General features: G+C 34.0%; 1 protein-coding gene across 1 annotated transcript in view; it reads left to right on the plus strand.

Moving 5' to 3' along the window:
• LOC149789877 (myosin light chain kinase, smooth muscle-like) overlaps positions 1 to 26635 on the plus strand; it is a 32943-nt gene that overhangs the window by 3596 nt on the left and 2712 nt on the right. Inside the window, exons 3-14 of the mRNA XM_089971922.1 lie at positions 1352 to 2222; positions 4026 to 4173; positions 4513 to 4701; positions 5960 to 6103; positions 6714 to 6886; positions 7894 to 8053; positions 13874 to 13939; positions 16579 to 16666; positions 17053 to 17253; positions 21731 to 22072; positions 23424 to 23576; positions 25758 to 25881. Of these exons, the coding sequence (XP_089828048.1) occupies positions 1352 to 2222; positions 4026 to 4173; positions 4513 to 4701; positions 5960 to 6103; positions 6714 to 6886; positions 7894 to 8053; positions 13874 to 13939; positions 16579 to 16666; positions 17053 to 17253; positions 21731 to 22072; positions 23424 to 23576; positions 25758 to 25881 (2659 nt within the window). The remainder of the gene's footprint in view (positions 1 to 1351; positions 2223 to 4025; positions 4174 to 4512; positions 4702 to 5959; positions 6104 to 6713; positions 6887 to 7893; positions 8054 to 13873; positions 13940 to 16578; positions 16667 to 17052; positions 17254 to 21730; positions 22073 to 23423; positions 23577 to 25757; positions 25882 to 26635) is intronic.

A 26635-nucleotide genomic window follows, 5' to 3' on the forward strand; every position in this document is an offset into this window, starting at 1 on the left:
ACATTTTGGGGCAGTGCATATCAGACCATACCATGTGCTTTTTTAGTTACATTGTGGGGCAGTGCATATCAGACCATACCATGTGCTTTTTAAGTTACATTGTGTGGCAGTGCATATCAGACCATGCCATGTGCTTTTTTAGTTACATTGTGTGGCAGTGCATATCAGACCATACCATGTGCTTTTTTAGTTACATTGTGTGGCAGTGCATATCAGACCATACCATGTGCTTTTTTAGTTACATTGTGTGGCAGTGCATATCAGACCATACCATGTGCTTTTTTAGTTACATTGTGTGGCAGTGCATATCAGACCATACCATGTGCTTTTTTAGTTACATTGTGTGGCAGTGCATATCAGACCATACCTTGTGCTTTTTAGTTACATTGTGTGGCAGTGCATATCAGACCATACCATGTGCTTTTTTAGTTACATTGTGTGGCAGTGCATATCAGACCATACCATGTGCTTTTTTAGTTACATTGTGTGGCAGTACGTATCAGACCATACCATGTGCTTTTTTAGTTACATTGTGGGGGAGTGCATATCAGACCATACCATGTGGTTTTTTAGTTACATTGTGTGGCAGTGCATATCAGACCATACCATGTGCTTTTTTAGTTACATTGTGTGGCAGTGCATATCAGACCATACCATGTGCTTTTTTAGTTACATTGTGGGGCAGTGCATATCAGACCATACCATGTGCTTTTTTAGTTACATTGTGTGGCAGTGCATATCAGACCATACCATGTGCTTTTTTAGTTACATTGTGTGGCAGTGCATATCAGACCATACCATGTGCTTTTTTAGTTACATTGTGTGGCAGTGCATATCAGACCATACCATGTGCTTTTTTAGTTACATTGTGTGGCAGTGCATATCAGACCATACCATGTGCTTTTTTAGTTACATTGTGTGGCAGTGCATATCAGACCATACCATGTGCTTTTTAAGTTATATTGTGTGGCAGTGCATATCAGACCATTAAAATAAAATATGTAAGCCTAAGTACTGATGAAAAAGAAAAAAAAATACTAGCAACATCAATGAGCTTTTATTATCATTCTCCAAGGCTTGTTTGAAATTCAAATAAATTAAATTTTACCAATAAAGCAGAAGGCTGTCAATATGGCAAGGGAGCTAACTCCTTGATTATGTACATACAAATAATGGGAACAAAATTTATAAATTTGTAGCTGTATGCTTAATTACAACATGTTTCATGGAATTTACCCAACTGAAAATTTGTTAAATATGAAGTGTGGGTGTTTTGTCAAAGGCAGTATAATTGTTTTCTTAACAAAACAGTGTTGGATTAATGTTTTGATTTAAATTTGACTGTTTCCAGACACGGAATTTCCCCTCAAAAGCAAAAAAGTACTGAGTCCGAAAAGTCAGATGTCTCATCCGATTCGGATCATAGTAAGAGGAATTTCCATTCTCAGCCTTCAGACCAACTTACAGAAAAGAAATCTGGAGGCATTGTTCAGCTAGATTTCCGTGGTGTGTTGAAAAATCGTACACAAAGACAACCTGTTACAAAGACTTCTGAGTTGCCAAAAAGCAAAATTATTTCTGAAAGTGGATCCATAACCAGAATTCAGTCAAGAGATGTATTAAATAGAAAAAAAGAGTTAAGTGAAACTAATATATCTGGTGGTGCAAATTTAGAAAATGGATCTAAAGCAAATGTACGACACAGATGTATCATAGATTCTTCTACCACATCAAAAGAAAAAGAGCAAAATAGAAAGGAGAATACAATTTGTAATTCAAAAATAGAAAGGAAAGTGGAGTTAAAACATTTTAGTCATAAGCATTTGGAAAATTTGAATAAGGATTCACAAATTGATAAAAAATCTGAAAGATTTTCTTCTAAAGTTTTAAATGGAAAAACAGAAAAAGACTTGAATGTGCATCTTGAGCAGAAAAAAATTTCTGGAGAATCATCTGTCCAACAAATAGATTATAGGGGCATTTTACGAAAATCAAGGGGCAAAGATCAGCTTACGGAAAATATACCAATCTGTTATGGAGTAGAACAGAGAGATTTTCGTGGACTATTATTCCATCATGAGCAAACCAGTCAGAATCCAGAATTCAAAACCAAAATGTCCAATCAAACAATTACTGCAGGGAATTCAGTGACCATGGAGAATTCAGTTATCGGGACGCCTGAGCCAGATATTAAATGGACAGCTAATGGTCAAGAAATTAAAGTAAGTATACACACTATTTTTGCTGTTATTGTTAATTTTCCGATGTTCATTACCACTACATCTTTAATTGATGTTTTTAGATGTATATATTTATATTTTATATGCAGGGCTATTTCTTTTCTTCTGTAAGCAGTAGCATTACATTTTATACTGTATTAAATTTGCCCCCTAACAACCATGATAGAGGTCCTTGTTTTTACTCTCGATAGGAATGAAGTTATAAAGTTACCTTAAAAGGACAGCAGTGGCAGAAATGAAATAACTGTAGTTACATACTTATAAGTAGAGTCCACCTACAAACATCATAGACCCTGTTTTGGAATCATGTAATCCACTGGCACACTAGGGTCATCAGGGTTCATACAGTCTTTGAAGGTCTTTCACAATTTGGGAAAAATGAGTTAGGATTTTCAAGGCCTTGAAAGTTTGGAAAAGTCTTTGAGATTACCCTGAGGTCTTTAAAAGTCTTTGAAAACTGAAATAAACCCAAACATTTTAATTTCTTTCCATAATCACAAATAAAATTGTCCAAGGTTGTTAGATTCAGATGTAGATGAGTTTTCCTGGTTTCTTTATTTTGATGACCCGTTCAGTTTCTTTTCATCATTAAGCAATATTGTAGTATTTTGCATTCCTTGTTTTCTCATATAACATAACTTTGTATGCAAAATGTTAGCGAAAATAGGTCTTGGAAATCTGTGTTTGTGGTCTTTGAAAGTTTGGGGAAAGTCTTTGAATTTATCATTCAGAATTCTGTGTGAACGCTGGTCATTGCTATATTGATTACATCCAACACACTGCATAAGCTTAGATCTGCTGACATGATATGTAATGGCAGATCTGGTTCTATGCAGTTTGCAGTTGGGGTCGACATATAAGTGAGTATATAGGGTACAAATGGTGTTGAACATTGAATCTTTATGCAGGGACTGATTTAAATTTTCCTTATAAAAGTTTGAAGCTCTTCAGTTGAAAACAATACTGTAAATTTGTTTATTTTAATGGGTAAAATTTGTTCTGGTTTTCCAAGAAAGTCACGTTTTCATTCGTTGCTTGTATTTGTACTGGGAGAGAGGTCCTGTTGTTTCATGCAAAATCATTGTTCGTCGTTTATGTGGACTGTAGTAACCACAAATTTCATGAAAATTGGCAACCCCTAAAATTTAGGGATTCATGGTATGTCACACTTATCATCTGTACAACAGTAATACATAACAATGTAGTACACAGTATTGTAGTACTACTTAACAGTATGGTATATGAATATTCTATTATCTGTACTACAGTAATACTTGACAGTGTGGCAAGTATTGTATGATTTGTACCACAATAGTACTTAACAATATGGTACACAATATTTATATCATCTGTACCACAGTAATACTTAATATGGTATACAATATTATATCATCTGTACTATAGTAATACTTAACAATATGGTATACAATATTATCAGTACTACAGTAATACACAATATGTTGCACAATATTTTATGACAGTAAAACTTAATATAATTTTTCATGATGTACAATGTTTCAAAGAATAATAACTCTAAATAAATGAATGCTTGCTTCAAAGAACAAGCATAAAGAAATGAAAACTTTACGAGTAACGTTTGAAATTGAAAAGATTAGATAAAAAAAGGACACTGTGCATGTTTAGTTTCAAGTTTCTTTTCTAAAAGTATACACACAAAAAAATATAAACATATTTATTCCATGCCTAGGGGATAATATTGAATTTAGACTCATAACATTCCAGTGTAATCTATGGTATTTTTGCATTCCATTCTTTCATTGTCAGGAGTCAAAATTCTTCCGTATGACCTATGAGAACAACATTGCCAGACTGGTTATTGCAGAAGTCTTTTCAGAGGATGAGGGTGAATATTGTTGTATTGCAACCAACCAGTCTGGCACAGTCAGATGCTCCTGTGATCTATTTGTACAAGGTAAGTTTCTTGTTCAAAGTTTGTGTGTGTGGCAGCATAAAATAAATATGTAGTTTATCCATTTTAGGACCATTTATCAGATTTTTCTCCTTTCTTTCAATATATATATCCTTTGTATATTTATCCATCATTCAGACACATACAAGAATTACTCTTGCTTTTTATGTTTAGTGTCTATTTTGTGGATATAACTTGTTTTGAAAAAGAGCTTGGTTAGCTCAGAATGTTCAGAGACTATTTTGGTTTTGTTTGCACCATTACCAGTTTGTGTGTGTTTTTATGTGTGTGTGTAATAATAGTAATAAACATGATAATATGACTGTAACTGTTTTTAAACAGAGGTAAATTCCCAAGCTGAACAAACAGATGAAGATATTTTACCTGCCCCATCTCCACCCAAAATCTATGATATATCACCAGCTAAATTCTCCATTTTACGAGGTGGCAGTTTAGAGATTCGGACATCATTCAGTGCTGTCCCAGCAGCAGAAGTGACATGGTACAAGAATAAAAGTCAAATATGGTCCGGTAAGTCACACAGTTGATTAGTTGATTGTCGTCTGAATGAAATGAACACAAAACCTTATAGTCTGATAATTTATCAATTAAACTTTTTAGATATGACTGTCATTGGATACATCAATACATCTTTATTTGTAGATATGACTGTCATTGGATACATTGACACACCTTTATTTGCAGATATGACTCAGTTGATACATAGATTCATCTTTGTTGGCAGATATTACTCATTGGATACATTGACACCTTTATTTATAGATATGGCTTATTGGATACATTGATACATCTTTATAGATATGACTCACTGGATACATTGATACATCATTATTTGTAGATATGACTCACTGGATACATTGATACATCATTATTTGTAGGTATGACTCATTGGATACATTAATACATCTTTGTTTATTTCATGCTGATTGGATAAAAGTTAAAACAACTTTCACTGCCATTCTTGACAGTCATATGTTTCACTCAGTAAATTTCTTGGCATTTCAAAAGGTTGATTTACTCAGTATATATTCTGGGGCAATTTAGCACATTGCATAACTGAAATGAACATGAAAAATTTAGCACATTGCATAACTGAAATGAACACGATCAATTTAGCACATTGTGTAACTGAAATGAACATGATAAATTTAAGACATTGTGTAACTGAAATGAACATGATAAATTTAGCACACTGTGTAACTGAAATGAACATGATAAATTTAGCACATTGTGTAACTGAAATGAACATGATAAATTTAGCACATTGTGTAACTGAAATGAACATGATAAATTTAGCACATTGTGTAACTAAAATGAACATGATAAATTGAGCACATTGTGTAACTGAAATGAACATGATAAATTTAGCACATTGTGTAACTGAAATGAACATGATAAATTTAGCACATTGTGTAACTGAAATGAACATGATAAATTTAGTACATTGTGTAACTGAAATGAACATGATAAATTTAGCGCATTGTGTACCTAAAATGAACATGATAGAAAGTTTGTTTCAAATTTAGTACTGTGATAAAATTCAAATCAATTTTTGTCTGTTTTAATCCAACTATTTATTGGTGTGCTTGTAAGATATTATTGTACTTACCAGAAATTTGACTTCATGTCAGTCTTAAAGCCTTTTTCAAGTCTTGTCAATGAAGTTGATTGGGAATATTTTTAGCATTGATGTAAATGAATCTATTTCTCTAGCTAAATATGCAACAATTTGAATGTGCATTACTGTTAGTATATTATAATTTTTTAGATGGTAGATTGGTTATTGACACATCGGAACACTTCAGTACCCTCTACTTGAACCAAGTCCAGCCTGGTGACAGTGGTTGCTACAAGGTCATCGTGAAAAATAACCTAGGATGCGATTCTGCCAAAACTTCACTAACTGTGGAAGGTATTGTATGGAATCCAAATATATTATCATTTCATGTGCTTCACTAACTGTGGAAGGTGTTGTAATGAATCCAAATATATTATCATTTCATGTGCATAAATGTGATCTAAATTGAACAACCAGTGTACAAGAAACAAATTTCTGTTTTATGGAGAAATTTACATTGGTTGATTGTTGTTTTTTGTGTGCAAAATATAGTATAACCTCTCCTTGTGACTCCCACCCCCACCCCCTCCTTAATCCAAAAATAATGAAACTACTGTCCAATTGCATCCCTATTTTGTCATTCCTATTATCATATTTAGGAGCATGTTCCAATCAAGGCCTCATAAGTATGTTTTATGAGGATGCCAAGTTGATGTCCAAAACGTATATGTGGAATATTACTAGATGCCTTGTATTAAAACTAAGAGATTTAAGATAGGACAGTCACCAAGGATTGCTGTGTGCACACTAGAAGGGGTAGGGAAAATACATTAGAGATGCAAGGTGTGCAGGGGAGAGGGCAGGTACATGTCCAAAGGGATTTCAGGGTGCCACCTGTCACCAGCAGTGCTCTTCTCAAACAAACTTGGGACAACCTTGTACTTGTATTCTTTGTTTATTCCAGATAAACCTGATCCTCCAGTGGGTAAGCCTTTTGTCAGTGATGTGACAGAAACCTCCCTCACCCTCTCTTGGTATGGGCCTGCTTATGATGGTGGCTGCCCAATTACAAGCTACCAAGTAGAGGCCTGTGATGCAGAGGAACAACTATGGAAGGTTGTTGCATCAAATATAAAGGTACAGTCCAACTTGTTTCAATAGTCACCTTCTGTACACAACTTATTCTTATGTGTAGTGTCTGATATCTTAAACAGCTACCAGACTTTGAACTCAAGACAATATTATATTTTAATAAATATAATCATTAGAATAAGCACATTGTGACAAAAATAATTTTTCCGTCTTGTGTTTGTACATACTAGAATATATAATTTCCTTTGGTTGTGTTATGAGCTGTCCGCTTTGGAGGTTCTGTCTCTCTCTGTCTCTCTCTCTCTCTCAACTTGGTTCCATTGAATTAAACACTTGTATCATCCATCTTTAAGACTTATTTTAACACAGAGGTTAAGGTGTAAGGAACCATCAGGCATACATAGCATGTGCCAAGAAAAATCAATGTTTAAAGTGTGGTTTAGCAGCCACCTCCCTCCTACTTTATATGCCATAATAGGATATGTACTCTAAAACATATTTTCGCAATGCAAGTTTGACCAGTATGTGTTTATGTGTGCTTATTGAGGCATGCAGAATTGTTATGTAAAACATAGTATTTTGCAGTTAAATGTTACTTCTGTTAATTAGTCACCAACCTTGTACAAATTTCTTTATTGGACAGCTGGTAAATAGTTTGATATGTAATTTTAGGGCTAGGTGGAACATTTTAAATCGTTGAGTTGATGATCATGGTGTTTGGTGATATAAGCTCTTTAGCAGTAATGTGATAAAATATCTGTAAATTTTAATTTCTGAAATTTTGATTCAGTAATTTTTCATATTTATTAATCATTGCATAAAATTTATAACCATTGCTTAAATGATGAAATTTAAAAAAAAAAAATTTTCATAACTTTAGCCATTAATTTCCTAAGGGAGTTCTCAAAATTGTGTAAAGAAAAAATGCACTTTATGTAGTTTTCGTTTTAACTGCAGATTTGTCAGTTGGTTTTCTTGAAATGCATTGGACCTCATCATCATTCATACAGAAAGATAATGCTTATAGTTTGTGCTATTTTAAAATTATTTAGGATACAAGTGTTCACATCCAAAGACTTGTCCCACGGACTCCATATTTCTTTCGTGTCTCTACCGAAAATAAGCATGGAATGAGCAGTCCTGGCCCCGCAACGGATGTGGTTGTCATGGCATCAAGATGCTCATCACTCAGGCTGAGCATAGATTCTGATGGTAATTCATTTATAGTTAATACAGCTACAACAGATGCTATAGTAACAAATTTCTGCTTGTTCCAAGTGTGAAGTTTTGTGAGCAACTAATTAAACATTTAAAGTTATGACTGTACAGTCTTCCTGAAATTGAACCCTTTTAGCATTAAACTTGATTGAATTAGTAAGCTTTTTTTTTAAACTTGCATGCCAGTAGCTAGTCATTAAAAATGTAGATATTTTAATGCTATACTAAGTGATTTAAATTTAGTGTTTTTCATGTTTACACAGCCTTATTTCTTTAGGTGACAACTATCATTGAAGTTTATATATCTATGTAAATTTCTTGTCTTGAAATTCTAGAGTGTATAATCTCTGCCAATATTTGTCAGATAGATGTATATTTCTCATTACCAGTGTCTATCAATATCAGTGGTAGATAGATGCACATTTTTCATTATCTATGTTAGATGGATAGAATGCACTTAGTCATTGAATCTCTCCCAAAGTTTATTGTGCTTTGTTGCATTATAAACTGTTAATGTCTTGATGTTTTACAGATCCTTCTAAAATGCAAATGAAAATATTTACATTTTTAGTATCCTCACTTCTTGCTGATGATTGGTGTACTTGTATATGCCTACCATAAGGTGGAGTGTATCAAGTTATAACGGCTGCTAGTTCATTAATTTGTTTAACCCTCCATCTGTTTTCTATATTGTTTCTTTAAAATAAATAAATTTTCACCATCAATCATTACCAAACTTTGTCAATAGTTTGCATCTGGGGTAAGAAAGAAGCAGATCAATTTTAGGGTCAGAGGTCAAGGTCAGTATAATTGAAGAAGAAAAAATGGTTTGTGTACAGTAAAATCAGTTCTATATCACAGGCCTGGATGAAGCTTGCACATGAGGCAAACAAGAAACCTATCAAAAACAAGATTACTGTAACTGAAAAAAGAAAAATGTTTTTTGTACAATAACTTGAGCTCTACGTCACAAACCCTACTAAACGTTGTGAATGGCTTTCTCTTGGAGTAAGATAGAAGCCTATTGATCTTGGGGTCAATATATCAAATATCACTGTGGCTGTAACATGAACAAAATTGGTTTCTGCACAAAAATTTCCATTGCTGACCATGTGCCTTCACCAAGTTTGGTTAAAGTCCACATACTTTGACCAAAGGTTAATGCCTTCAGGACACGTTGTTCAGTAATCTCCAGATTCAACTACACACTATACATGCCAACCATTACGCTTTTTTCACTAAATTACACCTTACACATAAACGTATTCAGATTACGCATTTTCAGTATGTTCCCTTCCCCAAAAAATTAATAAGTTGTTTTTTAAAATAATTTTAATTAACACCCTATTAATCTTTCAGACCGTATTCTAGAAAAGACGGCTTCTGTGTAACTAAGACATTACAGTATGCTTGTCCATAGACTTACATGCACATTCCTTACAGTATTATGTTCTATTTATAGCATCTGCCCTATTTCCAAGAAACATGCTGGTTTTACTTTCAAACTTTTGACTTCGGTTTCTATTTATAGCAACTGTATGGCTTAGTTAGGAGAGAACAGACTGGTTTTCTAATTTTTAATCTTTGCTTGCAGATTCTTTGTTCTAATTCATATCTGATACAGGTACCAGTCTGTAGGTATTTGGCACTAAAAGTCAAGTCAGATTTATTATAGTAGATGCATGTGGTAGAGCAAAAATGTTTTTCAAATATTACAAATGAATTAGAAAAAGATGAAAAACTGCTTCAAAGATGAATACATGAATTACACAATACAGCATTCCATTCTAGGGCAGCTTCACGCCCATTGCAGGCTGTGTGGAAAGGATGTTAATATTGGTCATGATGGTAAAACAAAGAAACCTTGAATTAGCTCATTTTACAAATACTAAGGTAACTTGTAACTTCCTTTTTAAAGCAGAACTAATAAATGCAGAGGTGTTATTTACCAAGTTCTTAATAGAATATGGACTAGAGCAGTAGAAGAATACGTTGGTCATTTTTTCAAACGGATGTTTCCTGATTCCAAAATTGCAGAAATAATGCATGTGCAAGAACATAATCATCTGATATTGTTAGGTGTTTAGCAGAAGATACTTCCCTTAAAATTGCAGAAGCCATGAAAATTGGGCCGTTTAGTATTGCAACTGACAGGAGCAGTGATTATGATGACAAAATATTGTACCCAGTCTGTGTAAGAGACTTTGATAATGAAAAAGGGCAGAGTGCTCTTCTTTGATTATCATAATTAACAGTAGATTCCACTTGATAAAACATTTTTTATTTGCTTGATAATGCTTTGAATAAACATAAGTTGGCAGAACTCTATGGGGTTTGCAGCTGATAATGCATCAGTGATGACTGGAATTCATAAACGAGTTGCATTCTGTATTTTGAAAATTGTCTCCATCAGTGTATATATCAGGTTGTCCCTGTCATATGATGCACCTTGCTGCAGAAAAGGCTGCTGATAAATTAGGAGAACCCCTGAAGTAGTTGGCATTCTACCTGACAATGTACTTCATGGAGACAGAGTTGATGTGCAATGGCACCTTATTTCCCAGCTAAAAGATCCAATAACTGGAAGATATATATTTCCTCTTCTTTGACAGGTTATGAAAGGAATATTGGTTCTTTACCATTCTAATGCTGACTTTGAGAGATTGTTCACTTTGTTAACAAACCTAAACTGAATTCAGATCCAGGCTCTGTATCCCAGCTCTTGGTTCTCTACTGGTGTGCAAAACATTCATAATCTCAGCTGGTACAAAGTGTTTTGAAATGCAGTATGAGAGACTTTTGTTTTATAAAGCTCAATGTGCTAAATATGAAAATTTGAAGCAGTTAATGATGTTAAAAGATCAGAAGAGGTAAATAAATCATTTTGTACATATGCTCATTGAATTTTTATCATGTTATATGTGGATTACTCTTTCTCTGCTCAGATTACTCTTTTTGTCCACTTGGATTACATTTTTTTCTTGCCAGGGGTTGGCATGTATGATACGCTACTCGGGTCTATATAGAGGACTATTCAACAAGAGTGGATATTGTTGCATCAGTGACACAATTTTAAAGTTCATTTGTATATTTGGACAAAATACACAATAAGAAGCCAGTGTCAAAGTTGTTACCTTGCTAGACTCGCACTCCAAAGGTTGCAGTTTTGAATCCTAATATCAACTCATGACAAGGCACATTATTTCAACTACCTCATCACTAAATAACTTTCATGCTTGTTGCAGTACCTTATGACATTAAACCAATAAAACCAAATATTCAGTAAAATATTTTGCAGACTTGTAGATTGCTTGAGTTTTTACATAAATCACCACTTGTTTAAGTGCTGTCGAACCCTAGGTAACGGATCAAACACTACACAGTCTGTGAGATGTTGAACCCCAGGTAACAGATCAAACACTACACAGTCTGTGAGATATTAACAGAGGTGAATGAAGCAGTGCACAATCAACTTTTGGAGAGAATGTTAGTATCATAACAAATTCTTGATATGCCCTCATACGATTGTTAGTGTTGTTACATATTTTGATTACTATCCCTATTTACATGCCATTTTGATTTAATTTAGAATGTAGAATTTGTGAACATGGATATAGATATCTTTGCATGATCTAAAGCCACAGTGTATACATTTTATTTCCAAAACAAAGAAAAAGTAGAAAATAAATATGCTTATATGCTTCAAAATATTTTTCATGCATTGAAAGCATACATACCATTTCTGAAATAATGCTGTTTCTGAGGAAATGTTTCGTGCTTATGATTGATGTTTGTTGCAGTTTTGGCACATGGTCATAAAAATAATACAATTTGAAATCCATAAGAATAATTAATATCCACACATTTTTTTAATATCCGTTTCGTATATCACCATACAATAATCGTATGGAGAAATTTCCTAATAAAATGCAACTTGAAACCAAGCAATTCTAGTGGGACATACTAGTATACTGCAGTAATGGTGGTTTACAGGATTTAAGTAGGAATACATTTTAGTGGGATGTATTGGTCTTATACAGTAATGGTGGTTTACAGGATTTAAGTAGGAATACATTTTAGTGGGATGTACTTGTTTTATACAGTAATGGTGGTTTACAGGATTTAAGTAGGAATACATTTTAGTGGGATGCATTTGTCTATACAGTAATGGTGATATACATACTTAAAGTGTAAAATATATTCTTCTTACTCAAAATTTAAATGATGGATACTGTTGAAAGATTACCATATTGCCTGTGCAATTTTTTCATGTATCATTAATTATCTCCTAATCTGACCTTTGTGTGAAAATTTGTTTCTAACACTTTGCAAATATTTGTGCTTGGGTATAAATTGAAAATTGTAGGTAATATTTTAGACTATAATTAATCATACAACTGAAAAGTATATGAAAAATGAATAGAAATAAGGTTAATTTGTATATTCAATAAAGATTTATACTTCAGTTCATTTATATCGGGTCGTTATATAATGCCTAATTACATTTGGAAATCAGTTTTTGAGCTATCCTTGAAAAACCATTTTCTTTATTTTGGAAAGCATGGTAAAATAAAATATCCAAACCCTTATTTCTTTTTTGCAAGTTTACATTATGAATTATTTGAAAGGGGTGGGGTAGAGGTTCTCTCTTACTGAACATGAATTTCATCTATTACAATGTTGGAGTATTTCATCACAAGATATGTCTATACCATAATAAAGTTAGCATATTTTAGTTAGTGTAGTGTACATGCTTTTTTAAGTTAGTCATGTATCATATACATCTGGTTATTATTATAAGAAAGTGTGTGGTCACACAGTTCTTAAGAACATCTCATAGATAAATTTGGAATGATCAATACACACTAATATAGATCAGATTGGATTTTGTTATAAACACATCTTCAGCACAGACAGGATGCATATTTTGGTTTCGGTAAGACCTGTTGTATTTCTAGTGATACCTCTTTATGCTGGAAACCACCATAATAGGGTAAAACGTTTTTGGTCTTGATGGAGTTCGGTTTGACTGTGACAGAGCTTTATTTGACCTTGACAGAGCTGGATTTGGCCTTGATGGAGCTGGATTTGGCCTAGACGGAACTGAGTTTGGCCTAAATGAAATTTGTTTTAATCGTAACAGAGCTGGATTTGGCCTTGGCACTGCTAGGTTTGGCCTTGATAGAGGTGGTTTTGGCCATGAGAGAGCTGGATTTAGAGAAGTTTTGTCAGGTTATAAAATAAAAGTAGATTATTAATGCCAGATCATCAAAATGCATTATAATATTTCAAATCTTGTAGATACAATTTTTAGGTTCTCAATAATTCTTGTGGTTAGAAAGTTTCTGCAGGTCACTTATGCACATTTTGAAGTATTATAATCATTGTTGATTCTTATTTTAATGTTTCTTTCAAGTCTGTTCTGAATCTAAGGATTAATTGAAGGAAGCAGTAAATTGGGTGTCATTCTTTATTGTTATGCTTGTTTACTGTAGTTAAGATTAAAATGAGTTCTTGTGTGACCACATACTTTGAAGCACTGCATGTTGTGAATGTGCTTGTTTTGTTGACCCCACCTTGTGAGAAAGCTGGACACAACAATCACTTTGGCATCTGCTTGTGTCTATCTACCCACAAAAGTCCAGCCACACCCAGGATTAAGATGGGTGTTAGAGATTTTTATGTTGTTAAATAACAACCAGGATCAGCAAAAAGGTGGTCTGATTGAAGCAAGCTGGGTTCAACAAAACAGGGGTCTGTTTGAAGCAAGCCTTGCTTTTTTGCTTCATGCTGGTGACTTGCTCCAATTTTCAGACGTGTTTCATGCACCTGAAGTAACTTCTCCACTGAGTGACACTTTTCCTTCACCATTATCTCCTGGTAAGAAAAGCAGACAGACAGGTGAACAGACACATACTGCATAGGTGTGGCAGGCCATCTGTGGTATACATATCAGCTAACTAGGTGGTTCTGTATTCCATAAGCTAATAACTTACAGAATATTTTCAATAAACCAACACTTGCATTCAGCAATACGCCAAGCTACACGTCCATCCAGCAATACACCAAGCTACACTTGCATTCAGCAATACACCAAGCTACACTTCCATCCAGTAATACACCAAACTACACTTGCATTCAGCAATACATGAAGCTACACTTCCATCCAGCAATACACCAAGCTACACTTCCATCCAGCAATACACCAAGCTATGTTTGCATTCAGCAATACATGAAGCTACACTTACATCCAGCAATACACCAAGCTACACTTACATCCAGCAATACACCAAGCTACTTACATCCAGCAATACACCAAGCTATACTTACATCCAGCAATACACCAAGCTACACTTACATCCAGCAATACACCAAGCTACACTTACATCCAGCAATACACCAAGCTACACTTACATCCAGAAATACACCAAGCTACACTTACATCCAGCAATACACCAAGCTACACTTACATCCAGCAATACACCAAGCTATACTTGCATTCAGCAATACAACAAGCTACACTTCCATTCAGCGATACACCAAGTTACACTTCCATTCAGAAGTTCTATCATGCCAAGTGTTTGTGTGGTTTTCAGTTACAGCACCAAACATTCATTATTGCAAGAATAATGAATACATGTACCAATATCTAAAACCAAGATATATTGTAGAATTTCTTTTTTTCTTTAAATTTTCTTTGAAATAATCTGGCAAAACATAGCCAATTGTAATTAAGGAGGTTTTAAACATAAAGACTTAAAAAATTAAGATTTTTTATTTTAAAAAAAAATAAAAGTTGACATGTTGTGAATTTAAATTTTTAATAAACAATCCATAATGTGTTATAATGTGTCAGAATAGGTTTATATGTCTTTTAAAAGTTTATTCCAAAAAGCTGTTTTAGCTGAATAAAATATATGGTGAGAAAAGAAAACATACTTTGGGATGGAACTTATGGAAGACAGTGTAACTACTGTAGTGATAAATAAGTAGATGTAAAATTATAATTTTAAAAATGTAAAGACCTTTCATTTAATTTTATTTGTCTTTACAATATAAGATCCTGGTTATAATTTTTCCACCAGATTATTTTTTAATTATCAGACAGTGATTGCAGTTCATAAAGTTTTTACCTGAACCTGAAATATTTCAATTTTTCTTGCCATAATCTTTTATGTACTGTCACATAATCATTGCATTGTAAAATGATGCCTCTTGCTTTTGTTATTTATATGTATTTAAGGTATCTCTTCTTAGTAAGAGAAATACATATAGCTAAGCAAAACAAAGGCATGGATACAAGTGTATGGCAAGGAACTGCAGTGGTTAAGTGGTTAACATATCAGATTTGCAAAAAAGTATGCAAGTTCAAAGCCCACAGTTGGATCATCTGGGTCAACAACCACTATGTGTCATTGGACTAGGCACTTCACTCCAATTCCCTCAGCTCTATATAACCTTTTTTGGTAATGTGCTGTAAAACACCAAACCAAGCCAAACTGCACCACACCAAACCACACTAAACCATACCAAACCACACCAAACTACACTGCACCACACCATACCAAACCACACCACACCATACCAAACCACACGATACCAAGCCACACCAAACCAAGCCCAGTAATGCAGTTAGTAGCATATTTTTTCAGGATGTACACATATACAATACATACCTATTTTTTTTAAACATTCTTACACTGAGACATACATTTACATATTATAAAGACTGCTTACAGAACTTTAATAGGATTTTAACATTGAAAGTCTATGGCCATGTTTCTCATTAATGTGATCCCAGTCAGTAGAAAACTGTAGACTCTTTTAGAGGGTACACAACTGGAAAATATAGATCCTAGAAGTGGGGACTCTTGTTCTGAGCAATCTGACTGATAAAGCTACAGTCTTAAAACTTGCTTTAGGATTATCACACTATACAGAATAAGTCATTGTAACCTATATTATCATACTATGCAAAACAAGTCATTGCGGCCTATAATTTACACAAAAAAGGCTTTGGTTAAGTTCAGTGTCATATGCTTGCTCATACATGGTTGTGGATATTACATGGCATAAAGAATATCACAGATTACTAGCATTGCTTTGAATTTTGCGTATTTGAATCACAGTGTAATATTGCATAACATTTTTAGAAAAGATATATGTTTCACAAAATTTTACACTTTGTCATTGTTTTTAATTATTTCAGCTAATATTGAATATAAGATTAGAAAATATTGTTGCTTACAATAGAATCTATTTCTGAAAACAGCATAGTCTGGCCACGTTTATCTTTTTATCAGGCTTTACAAGATTTACATGTTATTATAACATTATCAAATGCAACAATTTACTGATCATTCTCTAAATTAAAACCTTTTTTCTCCCAATAATATGATTTATCAGATGCCTTCATTTACATCAAATTCACAAGATCTGTATTTTGTATTTCTTTATCTCTATATTTATTTTCACATAAATTCTTAATATTTCATTCTGGTTATTTATGAATTTTACAGATGAGATACCTTTTGAGCACCGGGAAGTGAAAGTGACTGTGGGTCGAGTGTTTGAGGAACTATATGAACTCTCTCATGAAGTAGGCAAGTAAGTAATTCATGAGGCCTTCTTCAAGTAGAACTATAATAAATACTGAACTGGAGAAATGAAGTCCACAATCCTGCAGTCCCATTACATCTCAAATGTTCATTTCATGCCCACTTTTATGAGCATTATAAGTTTCATTTTAGGGGATTTCCGTTGTTTGTAATGCACTACTGCCTGGCTTTTCATTTCTGGTGCAAACTTTTCTTGCTGCTTTTATGAAAACATAAAATAGGTAATTATTATTATTTATAAAATATGGTAGATATTTATCTTGTCAAACCATTAATGGAGCATAAATGATTACTTTGTTTCAAGTTAAATTGGCTAATTCCATGTTTGTTATAAACAAGTACCACAGTATGTGTATTTATATTCTCTCTATTCAGAGGAAAGTTTGGGAGTGTATACAAATGCATAGAGAAATCAACACAGAATACCTGGGCTGCCAAAATCATTAAGTGTCGTGAGGCGGACAAGGTGAAGATTCACCAAGAGATTGATATCATGAACCAGCTGAAACACCCAAAAATCTTGATGCTGTGGGAAGTTTTTGAAGCTCCACGAAAAATTATCCTTGTCATGGAATAGTGAGTATTTTTGTCTCTTGTATAGGTATGGTCAGACATAGGTATTATCATCATGGAATAGTATTTTTGTATCTTCTATAGGTATGGTCAGACATAGGTATTATCATCATGGAATAGTATTTTGTCTCTTGTATAGGTATGGTCAGACCTAGGTATTATAATCATGATGGAATAGTATTTTTGTCTCTTGTATTATCATCATGGAACAGTATTTTTGTCTCATGTATAGGTATGGTCAGACAGGTATTGTCATCATGGAACAGTATTTTTGTCTCATGTATAGGTATGGTCAGACATAGGTATTGTCAACATGGAATAGTATTTTTGTCTCTTGTATAGGCATGGTCAGACATAGGTATTATCATGGAATAGTATTTTTGTCTCTTGTATAGGTATGGTCAGACATAGGTATTATCATCATGGAATAGTATTTTTGTCTCTTGTATAGGCATGGTCAGACATAGGTATTATCATCATGGAATAGTATTTTTGTCTCTTGTATAGGTATGGTCAGACATAGGTATTATCATCATCATGGAATAGTTTTTTGTCTCTTGTATAGGTATGGTCAGACATAGGTATCATCATCATGGAATAGTATTTTTGTCTCTTGTATAGGTATGGTCAGACATAGGTATTATCATCATCATGGAATAGTTTTTTGTCTCTTGTATAGGTATGGTCAGACATAGGTATCATCATCATGGAACAGTATTTTTGTCTCATGTATAGGTATGGTCGGACAGGTATTGTCATCATGGAACAGTATTTTTGTCTCATGTATAGGTATGGTCAGACATAGGTATTGTCATCATGGAATAGTATTTTTGTCTCTTGTATAGGCATGGTCAGACATAGGTATTATCATGGAATAGTATTTTTGTCTCTTGTATAGGTATGGTCAGACATAGGTATTATCATCATGGAATAGTATTTTTGTCTCTTGTATAGGCATGGTCAGACATAGGTATTATCATCATGGAATAGTATTTTTGTCTCTTGTATAGATATGGTCAGACATAGGTATTATCATCATCATGGAATAGTTTTTTGTCTCTTGTATAGGTATGGTCAGACATAGGTATTATCATCATCATGGAATAGTTTTTTGTCTCTTGTATAGGTATGGTCAGACATAGGTATCATCATCATGGAACAGTATTTTTGTCTCATGTATAGGTATGGTCAGACAGGTATTGTCATCATGGAACAGTATTTTTGTCTCATGTATAGGTATGGTCAGACATAGGTATTGTCATCATGGAATAGTATTTTTGTCTCTTGTATAGGCATGGTCAGACATAGGTATTATCATGGAATAGTATTTTTGTCTCTTGTATAGGTATGGTCAGACATAGGTATTATCATCATGGAATAGTATTTTTGTCTCTTGTATAGGCATGGTCAGACATAGGTATTATCATCATGGAATAGTATTTTTGTCTCTTGTATAGATATGGTCAGACATAGGTATTATCATCATCATGGAATAGTTTTTTGTCTCTTGTATAGGTATGGTCAGACATAGGTATCATCATCATGGAAATAGTATTTTTGTCTCTTGTATAGGTATGGTCAGACATAGCTCAAAATTAGTCTGCTAAGCCAAGGCTAGCAGATTTCCCATCAGACTAGTAACTCTCATAATATTAATAGACTGATAGTCAGCATTTGTTTACACCATTCCCTAATAAAGATTTGACTTAGCAGATGTTCTGTAGAATCAAAGCAGTGGTATTGTAAACACAGTCCTAACATATTAGCATGAGAAGATGAAGTCAATTTCTTCCTCGGAAAGGTGCGTTTCTATAACAAGAATCCATCAGATTTTGTGCATTTCACTTAACAGCGTCAGTTATGGTCCCATCATAAACAACGGAAGTGTGTTAATTGATCTTAATTAATGTGATAACGAATTAAATGAAAAAATGATGTGGTATCACACTTTATTAACTCGACCACAGTAACAAACTACAAAGCAGTATACCGCACAAAAGAACACGGCAAAACCTATTCAAAGAAATTAGTTTGCATGTTTTTTAGGTTTAAGGTTCTTTGTTTTTCCTCGCTACCCAGACAGAGCAACAGTCACAAACAGGAAACTAAATATTTTACATTTCCATCAAAATAATTATAAGAATTAGATCAATTTAATATGATTACGTTATTGACACATCCTTTCTGAACAATTACTTTTTCTATGATGATAAGAATAGTTTTTATTTTTTCCCTTACAAGAATGAACAAATAATTGAATGCACGTGGATATATCCAAGCAGAATGCCGTACATTTGTTGGGAATTAAAATCTCAGAGCAAGGGCATCTAAGAGTTGAGAATTTTCCGCCTCATTATTAATTTCAAAAATACATTGAGGTTCGATTAATTTGGAACAATTGCCAAACTTATGGCTTATGATACCATAATTGGAGCTGTTAAATACAACGCGCCGAGTGTCAGATGGCTTTGCTTGATGGGAAAACACCTTTTCCAAACTGAAACTAACACTATCTTCTGATGCTAATATTTTATAGCAGCGTTAACAACAGCCACTGCTTTGATCATGCAGAACATCCACTGAAGTTAAGTCTTTGTTAGGGAGAGTCCATTTAATTGTGAGAGGGGGCAAAGACACGTGTTTTGAAATGTGTTTCTTGCTCTTTCTTATATGAAGGACACTGTGCCATTCCTTTTCTTGCTTTAAATAATTCACGTCAGCTATACTATAACATCGCCTATTTCAAAACAAGGCACAATTCCCTCCTTATAAGACAGGCAAAATGTGTCATTTGATAGGTGTTTAGCCACCAGAAAAAAAAAGAGCAAAAGTTGAATGAGAATGATGAGGAATATTTCTTATGATAGGGAACAGCGTAATGGAAATTTTCAGAAGAAATGGACAAGAGACAGGGAATGGCTGAATTATGATGAGGAAAGGAGCATTATATGGTGTAACTGGTGTATGCAATTTGCAAAAAACAAACAGAAAACATCCAGTTTTGTTGGGGGTTATTCGAACTTTAAAATTGAATCGGTAAACATACATGAAAGCTGTGTGACATTGTTTTGTGAACAGGACTAGTAAAGATTTTGCAGGACTAGTAAATTTCTCAATATACTAGTACTTCTGGCTACAAAGAAATTTGTGTCAAATTCGAACCCTGCATAGGTATTATCATTCATCATGGAATAGTATTTTTGTCTCTTGTATAGGTATGGTCAGACACCGGTATTGTCATCATGAAATAGTATTTTTGTCTCTTGTATAGGTATAGTCAGACATAGGTATTATCATCATGGAATAGTATTTTTGTCTCTTGTATAGGTATGGTCAGACATAGGTATCATCATCATGGAATAGGATTTTTGTCTCTTGTATAGGTATAGTCAGACTTAGGTATTATCATCATCATGGAATAGTATTTTTGTCTCTTGTATAGGTATAGTCAGACTTAGGTATTATCATCATCATGGAATAGTATTTTTGTCTCTTGTATAGGTATTGTCAGACTTAGGTATTATCATCATCATGGAATAGTATTTTTGTCTCTTGTATAGGTATTGTCAGACTTAGGTATTATCATCATGGAATAATATTTTTGTCTCTTGTATAGGTATGGTCAGACATAGGTATTATCATCATCATGAAATAGTATTTTTGTCTCTTGTATAGGTATGGTCAGACATAGGTATTATCCTCATCATGGAGTAGTGAGTTTTTGTCTTGTCTGTGTAAATGTTCAGACATAATTATTATCCTTCTTACGGAGTAATATTTTTGTCTCACCTGGATCAACATTGTCAGACAGGTACTTTGTATCCTCATCATGGAGTAATATTTTTGTCTCACCTCTGTTGATGTTGTCAGACAGGTACACTGTATCCACATCATGGAGTAATATTTTTTTCTTGTATGCAAAACAGGCATATAAATTTTCTAGCAGTACCAGTGTCAATGTTCACATTTACTGTTTTCACAAGTCTGATATAGGTTTGATTACATCAGTGCATGTAACACCAGGATGTGCAAAATTTGTATTTGTATTTAATTTCATATCTAGATTTCAAAATTAATATTTACAGTTTAATCCCATTTCAGGCACTACTGTGATTACCATTTTTGACATAATCTATGGTGTACAGATTAACATTGTTCTGCCTGTTATCATAAAAATTTTTAAAAACTTGTTCTTAATCATTTTTATGATTCTCACCTCCCAGTTTTTCTTTGCTTTACAATTCCAAAGTTTTGGACTTTAATAGTGTAAGATATCTGAATTTTGCTATTATCTTCAATATAGAAATGCCAAGTTTTTTGGCATTTGTTCTGCAAGATTATCAATTTGGAATTATCAGTCAAAATCAATAATTAATGTCCAAGTTTTTGTGTCATGTATTTAGTAGGGGTCATAGCTGCTCTGGTTTCTTGGATAACAGATAATACAAATATGCTCACATTTTCAATTTTTCTTTGATAGTGTTGGAGGAGGAGAATTATTTGAACGTATCATCAGCGAGAATGCTGACCTAACGGAGCATGATTGTGTGCAGTTTATGCGTCAGATTTGTGATGGAGTGGCGTACATGCACAATAAAAATATCATCCATCTTGATCTTAAGCCAGAGAACATCCTGTGTGTCAAAGATGATAGCAACAAAATAAAAATTATTGACTTTGGACTAGCTAGATTCCATACAAAGGGAGATAGTGTTCGTGTGTTATTTGGAACACCAGAGTTCATAGCTCCGGAAGTTGTTAACTATGAGGAGATTGGATTTGAGACAGACATGTGGAGCCTTGGAGTTATATGCTATGTGCTGTAAGTTTAAAGTGTTATATAATTTTACTGTTTTAACCTCTGATTAATGTTTAGAACATTTTAAAAAGCATAAACCAAAATCTGTCATCACACAGTATACCAATAGGTCAGTGTCAGATCTGCCATTACACAAGCAGGTAGGGACAGGTCTGTGATCACACAATGCACTACAAGTCAGAGTCGATTCTGACATCACAGAAATTGCTGAGAGATCTGTCTTCACATTGTACAGGCAGCTCATTGTTGGATCTGTCATCACACAATGCACTTGCAGATCAGGGTCAAATATATCACAGTGCTAGCAGGTCAGGGTCAGATATATCACACACTGCTAGCAGGTCAGGGTCAGATCTGTAATCACATGATGAGCACCATTTGTACCAGAATTAATGTTATTTTTGTCATGTGATAAATATATCTATAAATTCTTCACTTATAGCATACAAACTTTATGACACTGGTTGAATAATTTCAGATGTACACTTGACCATGTTGGTGGCCTAATGGTTAGAGCATCTGCACAGATGCAGGAGATCACAGGTTTGAACCCCAGTGGAGTCATACCACAGACTTATAAAAATGGTGCTAACAGCTGCCTCACTAGGCACCCATCATTAAGAGGTTAGTGTTAAGACTGGTTGGCCTGGTGTCAGGATAATGTGACTGGCTGGGATATGTTATCACATGTTGGGTGGGATATGTTATCACATGTCTGCTGCATGATGCCTCAATGCTAGACATCACTATAAACTGCCACACTGCAGACATCATATTGATATGACAGAATTTTTTTAAAGCTACATTAAAATTCCAAATCACACACACAAGGCATACTCCATAAATATTAAATGATAACAATGAATAAGGTGATACTTGGTAATTATTAGGTAGAGTGTTGATTGGCTTGATCTCTGTATGACCCAGCATAGAATGAAGCCACTAGGAAACTTACCATGTAAGATGCTTATGCGTGTTTTTTGCCGACTATATAATTTTATAATGGGTCACTAGCAAACCATTTCACCAATGATCTTTATTATCTGTTTCTACATTATTTCTGATATTTTTTATGTCGAAGCATAACCATAAAAGATCAAGTGATCTTTGAAGGAATGAAAGCAATTGTGAGATGTCAAGGTGAATTAGTATTTTTCCTGTTGACTGTGTATTGTCTCATTCAGGTCATCATGTGACTCATTTTGACCAATGAAAATGCAAGAAACTAGTTGGAGGTGGATTAATGTCATTTTTCTTGAGACAGTATACTGTATTAGCCTAGATTCTTACTCAGACCTCCATAAATCAAATAACTTCACATTTTATTTTAATGTTATATTTTTGTTTTTTGAAGGCTGACTGGCATTAGTCCATTTATGGGTGATTCAGATGTAGAAACTCTTTCCAACGTCACCAGAGGAGACTATGATTTTGAAGATGTTACCTTTGAGCAGATCTCAGATGATGCCAAGGATTTCATCCTGCAATTGATGGTGAAAAACAAAAAGTGAATAATTCAGTTGTTTATCTCAGTATTTTTTTCTTCTACACTTATGGAACGATTTTCAATCTGCAGGGCAAATTTTTACACTGCATCAGCATGTTTATCCCTATAAAATATGTGCCAGTCAACCAGAGTCTGTTCTAGTCAGTTGCATTTGTTATTATAGTAAACAGTATAGACCCTCAGACCTGTTAACTCATGATATAAAGTTTACAAGCTTTTAATGTCATACGTATGATTACACTTTGCAGCTTGATTTGATACCGATTATATGCTGCAGCCTGATTTGATACTGATTCCAGATTGCAGCCTGATTTGATACTGATTACATGCTGCAGCCTGATTTGATACTGATTCCAGATTGCAGCCTGATTTGATACTGATTCCAGATTGCAGCCTGATTTGATACTGATTACATGCTGCAGCCTGATTTGACACTTATTACATGCTGCAGCCTGATTTGATACTGATTACATGCTGCAGCCTGATTTGATACTGATTACACTGTTCAGCCTGATTTGATACTGATGACACTGTGCAGCCTGATTTGATACTGATTACACTGTTCAGCCTGATTTGATTACTGATTACACTGTGCAGCCTGATTTGATACTGATTACAATGTGCAGCCTGATTTGATACTGATTACACTGTGCAGCCTGATTTGATATTGATTACACTGTGCAACCTGATTTGATACTGATTACAATGTGCAGCCTGATTTGATACTGATTACACTGTGCAGCCTGATTTGATACTGATTACAATGTGCAGCCTGATTTGATACTGTATATACAATCATATTGTGCTGACAAGTCATGTTACTTGGTAGATACAGCTTGATGTTTACATCACAGATTTTCCAAAAGCCTGGTGTAAACTCGACATTGCAAGCCTTGGCCGGTTTCTTGTTTTATTACTGGAGCATAAGTTGTTGTTGTTTTAGAGTTTAATGCCATTTTTCAGCACGAGATAGGCTATACATGGCAGACAGTATTAATGGTGGAGGAAGAACCCGGAAAGAACCACCAACCCATGAGAAGCTACTGGCAAGCTTTCTCACATACACACATTGGCTAAATCCGAGACTCGAACCCACACAGACAGAGGAGAGATGGTGGAGCATAAGTAATTACACTGCAGCACTTTTGGGGAGTAAATATTACAAAAAGAAAAGCAAGATCGTAAATTTTTGGTTTTATTTTTTTAATAAAATTTTGGTAAGCAATATCACCAAAACAAAACATATCTGATTATAATTTAATTACTCTCTCCATATCAGGGTCCACAGACTCAGTTGTAAACATGAAGTAACTGTTACGTGTTCCTCTTTTAAAAGGTGTTATAAGCATTAATAAGATAATGTGACAATAGAATCAAATGCATGAAGGAAAATGCTGAAATTCACAATTGTATTGTGATTCAAGAAAAACAGTTTTTGAAAACAAGCTTAACTAGATAAGTAGATAAATAAATCAATAAACACTCAATTTTTAGAAAATTCTATTGGTTTAAAACAGGTGCAATTCCTTACTTTAAATTATATTCAGTACACAAATTCAATCCAACTTGGACTTCATGAAGTAGGCTGCATGTCCTAATTACAAACTTGTGGTAATTGCTTTTATTTAGTCAGTAACTTTTCACAATTTTTTTTTCTAGGTTTATTCTAAAGTTGCATGTTGGGACACTTGCCTTTTCAAGTAAATAGATTCTGGTCTCAGACTTGGTGATTAAATCTCAACATCCATGATAGTATGGAAACTATTTTTCTTAACATGACAATTGCTGAACTCACACATGTCAATTTCAATTCATTATTGAGTCAGTAAGAGGGGCAGGCTGCAAACTACTCCCATCCCTTCAGCATGGCCACAATTCACTGCACCTTACCTAGCTTGAACAGGTACTGGATGTCACTTAAGAAGACAAAAGGCCTGGCTGTCATTATAGAAAGCCCTGATTTTGTCAGAAGTAGATAATATTGTGCAGTGATGTATGAAAGGGGAGACTACTGTATGATAGTTTGTTCTCTGTGTTACTGAGAATATTTATGATTTAAAAGAAAATATAAATCTTTGTATTAAGATTCACATTGTTTTGCCGATAACTGTAAATGAAAGTCAAAGAATGAATCTCTTATCATTTAAGTATAATTTAAATCATATATATTTGCTTCCACAGAAAGAGAATGACGGCATCTCAGTGTTTGAAACACAGCTGGCTGGCCCGGGATGAAGCTAATCGTAAAAAGATGAGGATAAACACAAAGAATCTGAGGCGATTCATGGCCCGCAGAAAATGGCAGGTTGGTAGAAAACCATTCTCAGGGGGAAAAAATATCTTGAAATATTTAAAAAGAGAAGCTAATAATATTGGGAAACAAATTGAATAGCACAAGATTATTTTGCAGTATGCTTATTTTTTTCAATTAAAAATATCTGCATAAATAAGAAGTGTTAATGTTCAGCAATGCATTTTTTGAAATTGAAATTGTAGGTTTACTGTACAGTTAATGAATAAATGGAATAATTGTTCATTCAGATTTATATACTGTTGAAATACTAAGCAGTCATATTTGAGGATTTGTAAATTATGCATGCATTAAATTCACACAGGCTTCAAACAAAAAAGTTGGACAAAGACAGCAATCAAGTGGGTGCATGCAGTTATGCTTGATGGATGGCTTGATCTGTTCACTTGTTGCCTATATTTTAACATATTACAAATTCCAATACTGCCTTATCAGTACAGGTGTTGATTCTTTCTTCTTGTAAATAATTCAGTATTGGAATTCACAGGAAAACTTTGTAAGCATTTGGTCCTGGTCACTCTTTGACATGTTCTTGGCTTTCATGCTACTGAGTTAATGGCAATAAAATTAAATATAATATTGTTTGAGAAGATGGAGTGATCTCCCATTAGAAATGGATATGTTATCACCAATAAATAGTGAACCAATCATGCTGTTGTATTCAAGAAATAATAAGAGTAGTCAACAACTCCAACTGCAAACAACATTGATCCTGATCAGATATCACACAATGTGCAAGCAGATCAGT

Source organism: Sinohyriopsis cumingii, chromosome 10, assembly GCF_028554795.1.
Source record: "Sinohyriopsis cumingii isolate HCF-2022 chromosome 10, ASM2855479v2, whole genome shotgun sequence".
In the NCBI taxonomy this organism is placed as follows: domain Eukaryota; kingdom Metazoa; phylum Mollusca; class Bivalvia; order Unionida; family Unionidae; genus Sinohyriopsis; species Sinohyriopsis cumingii.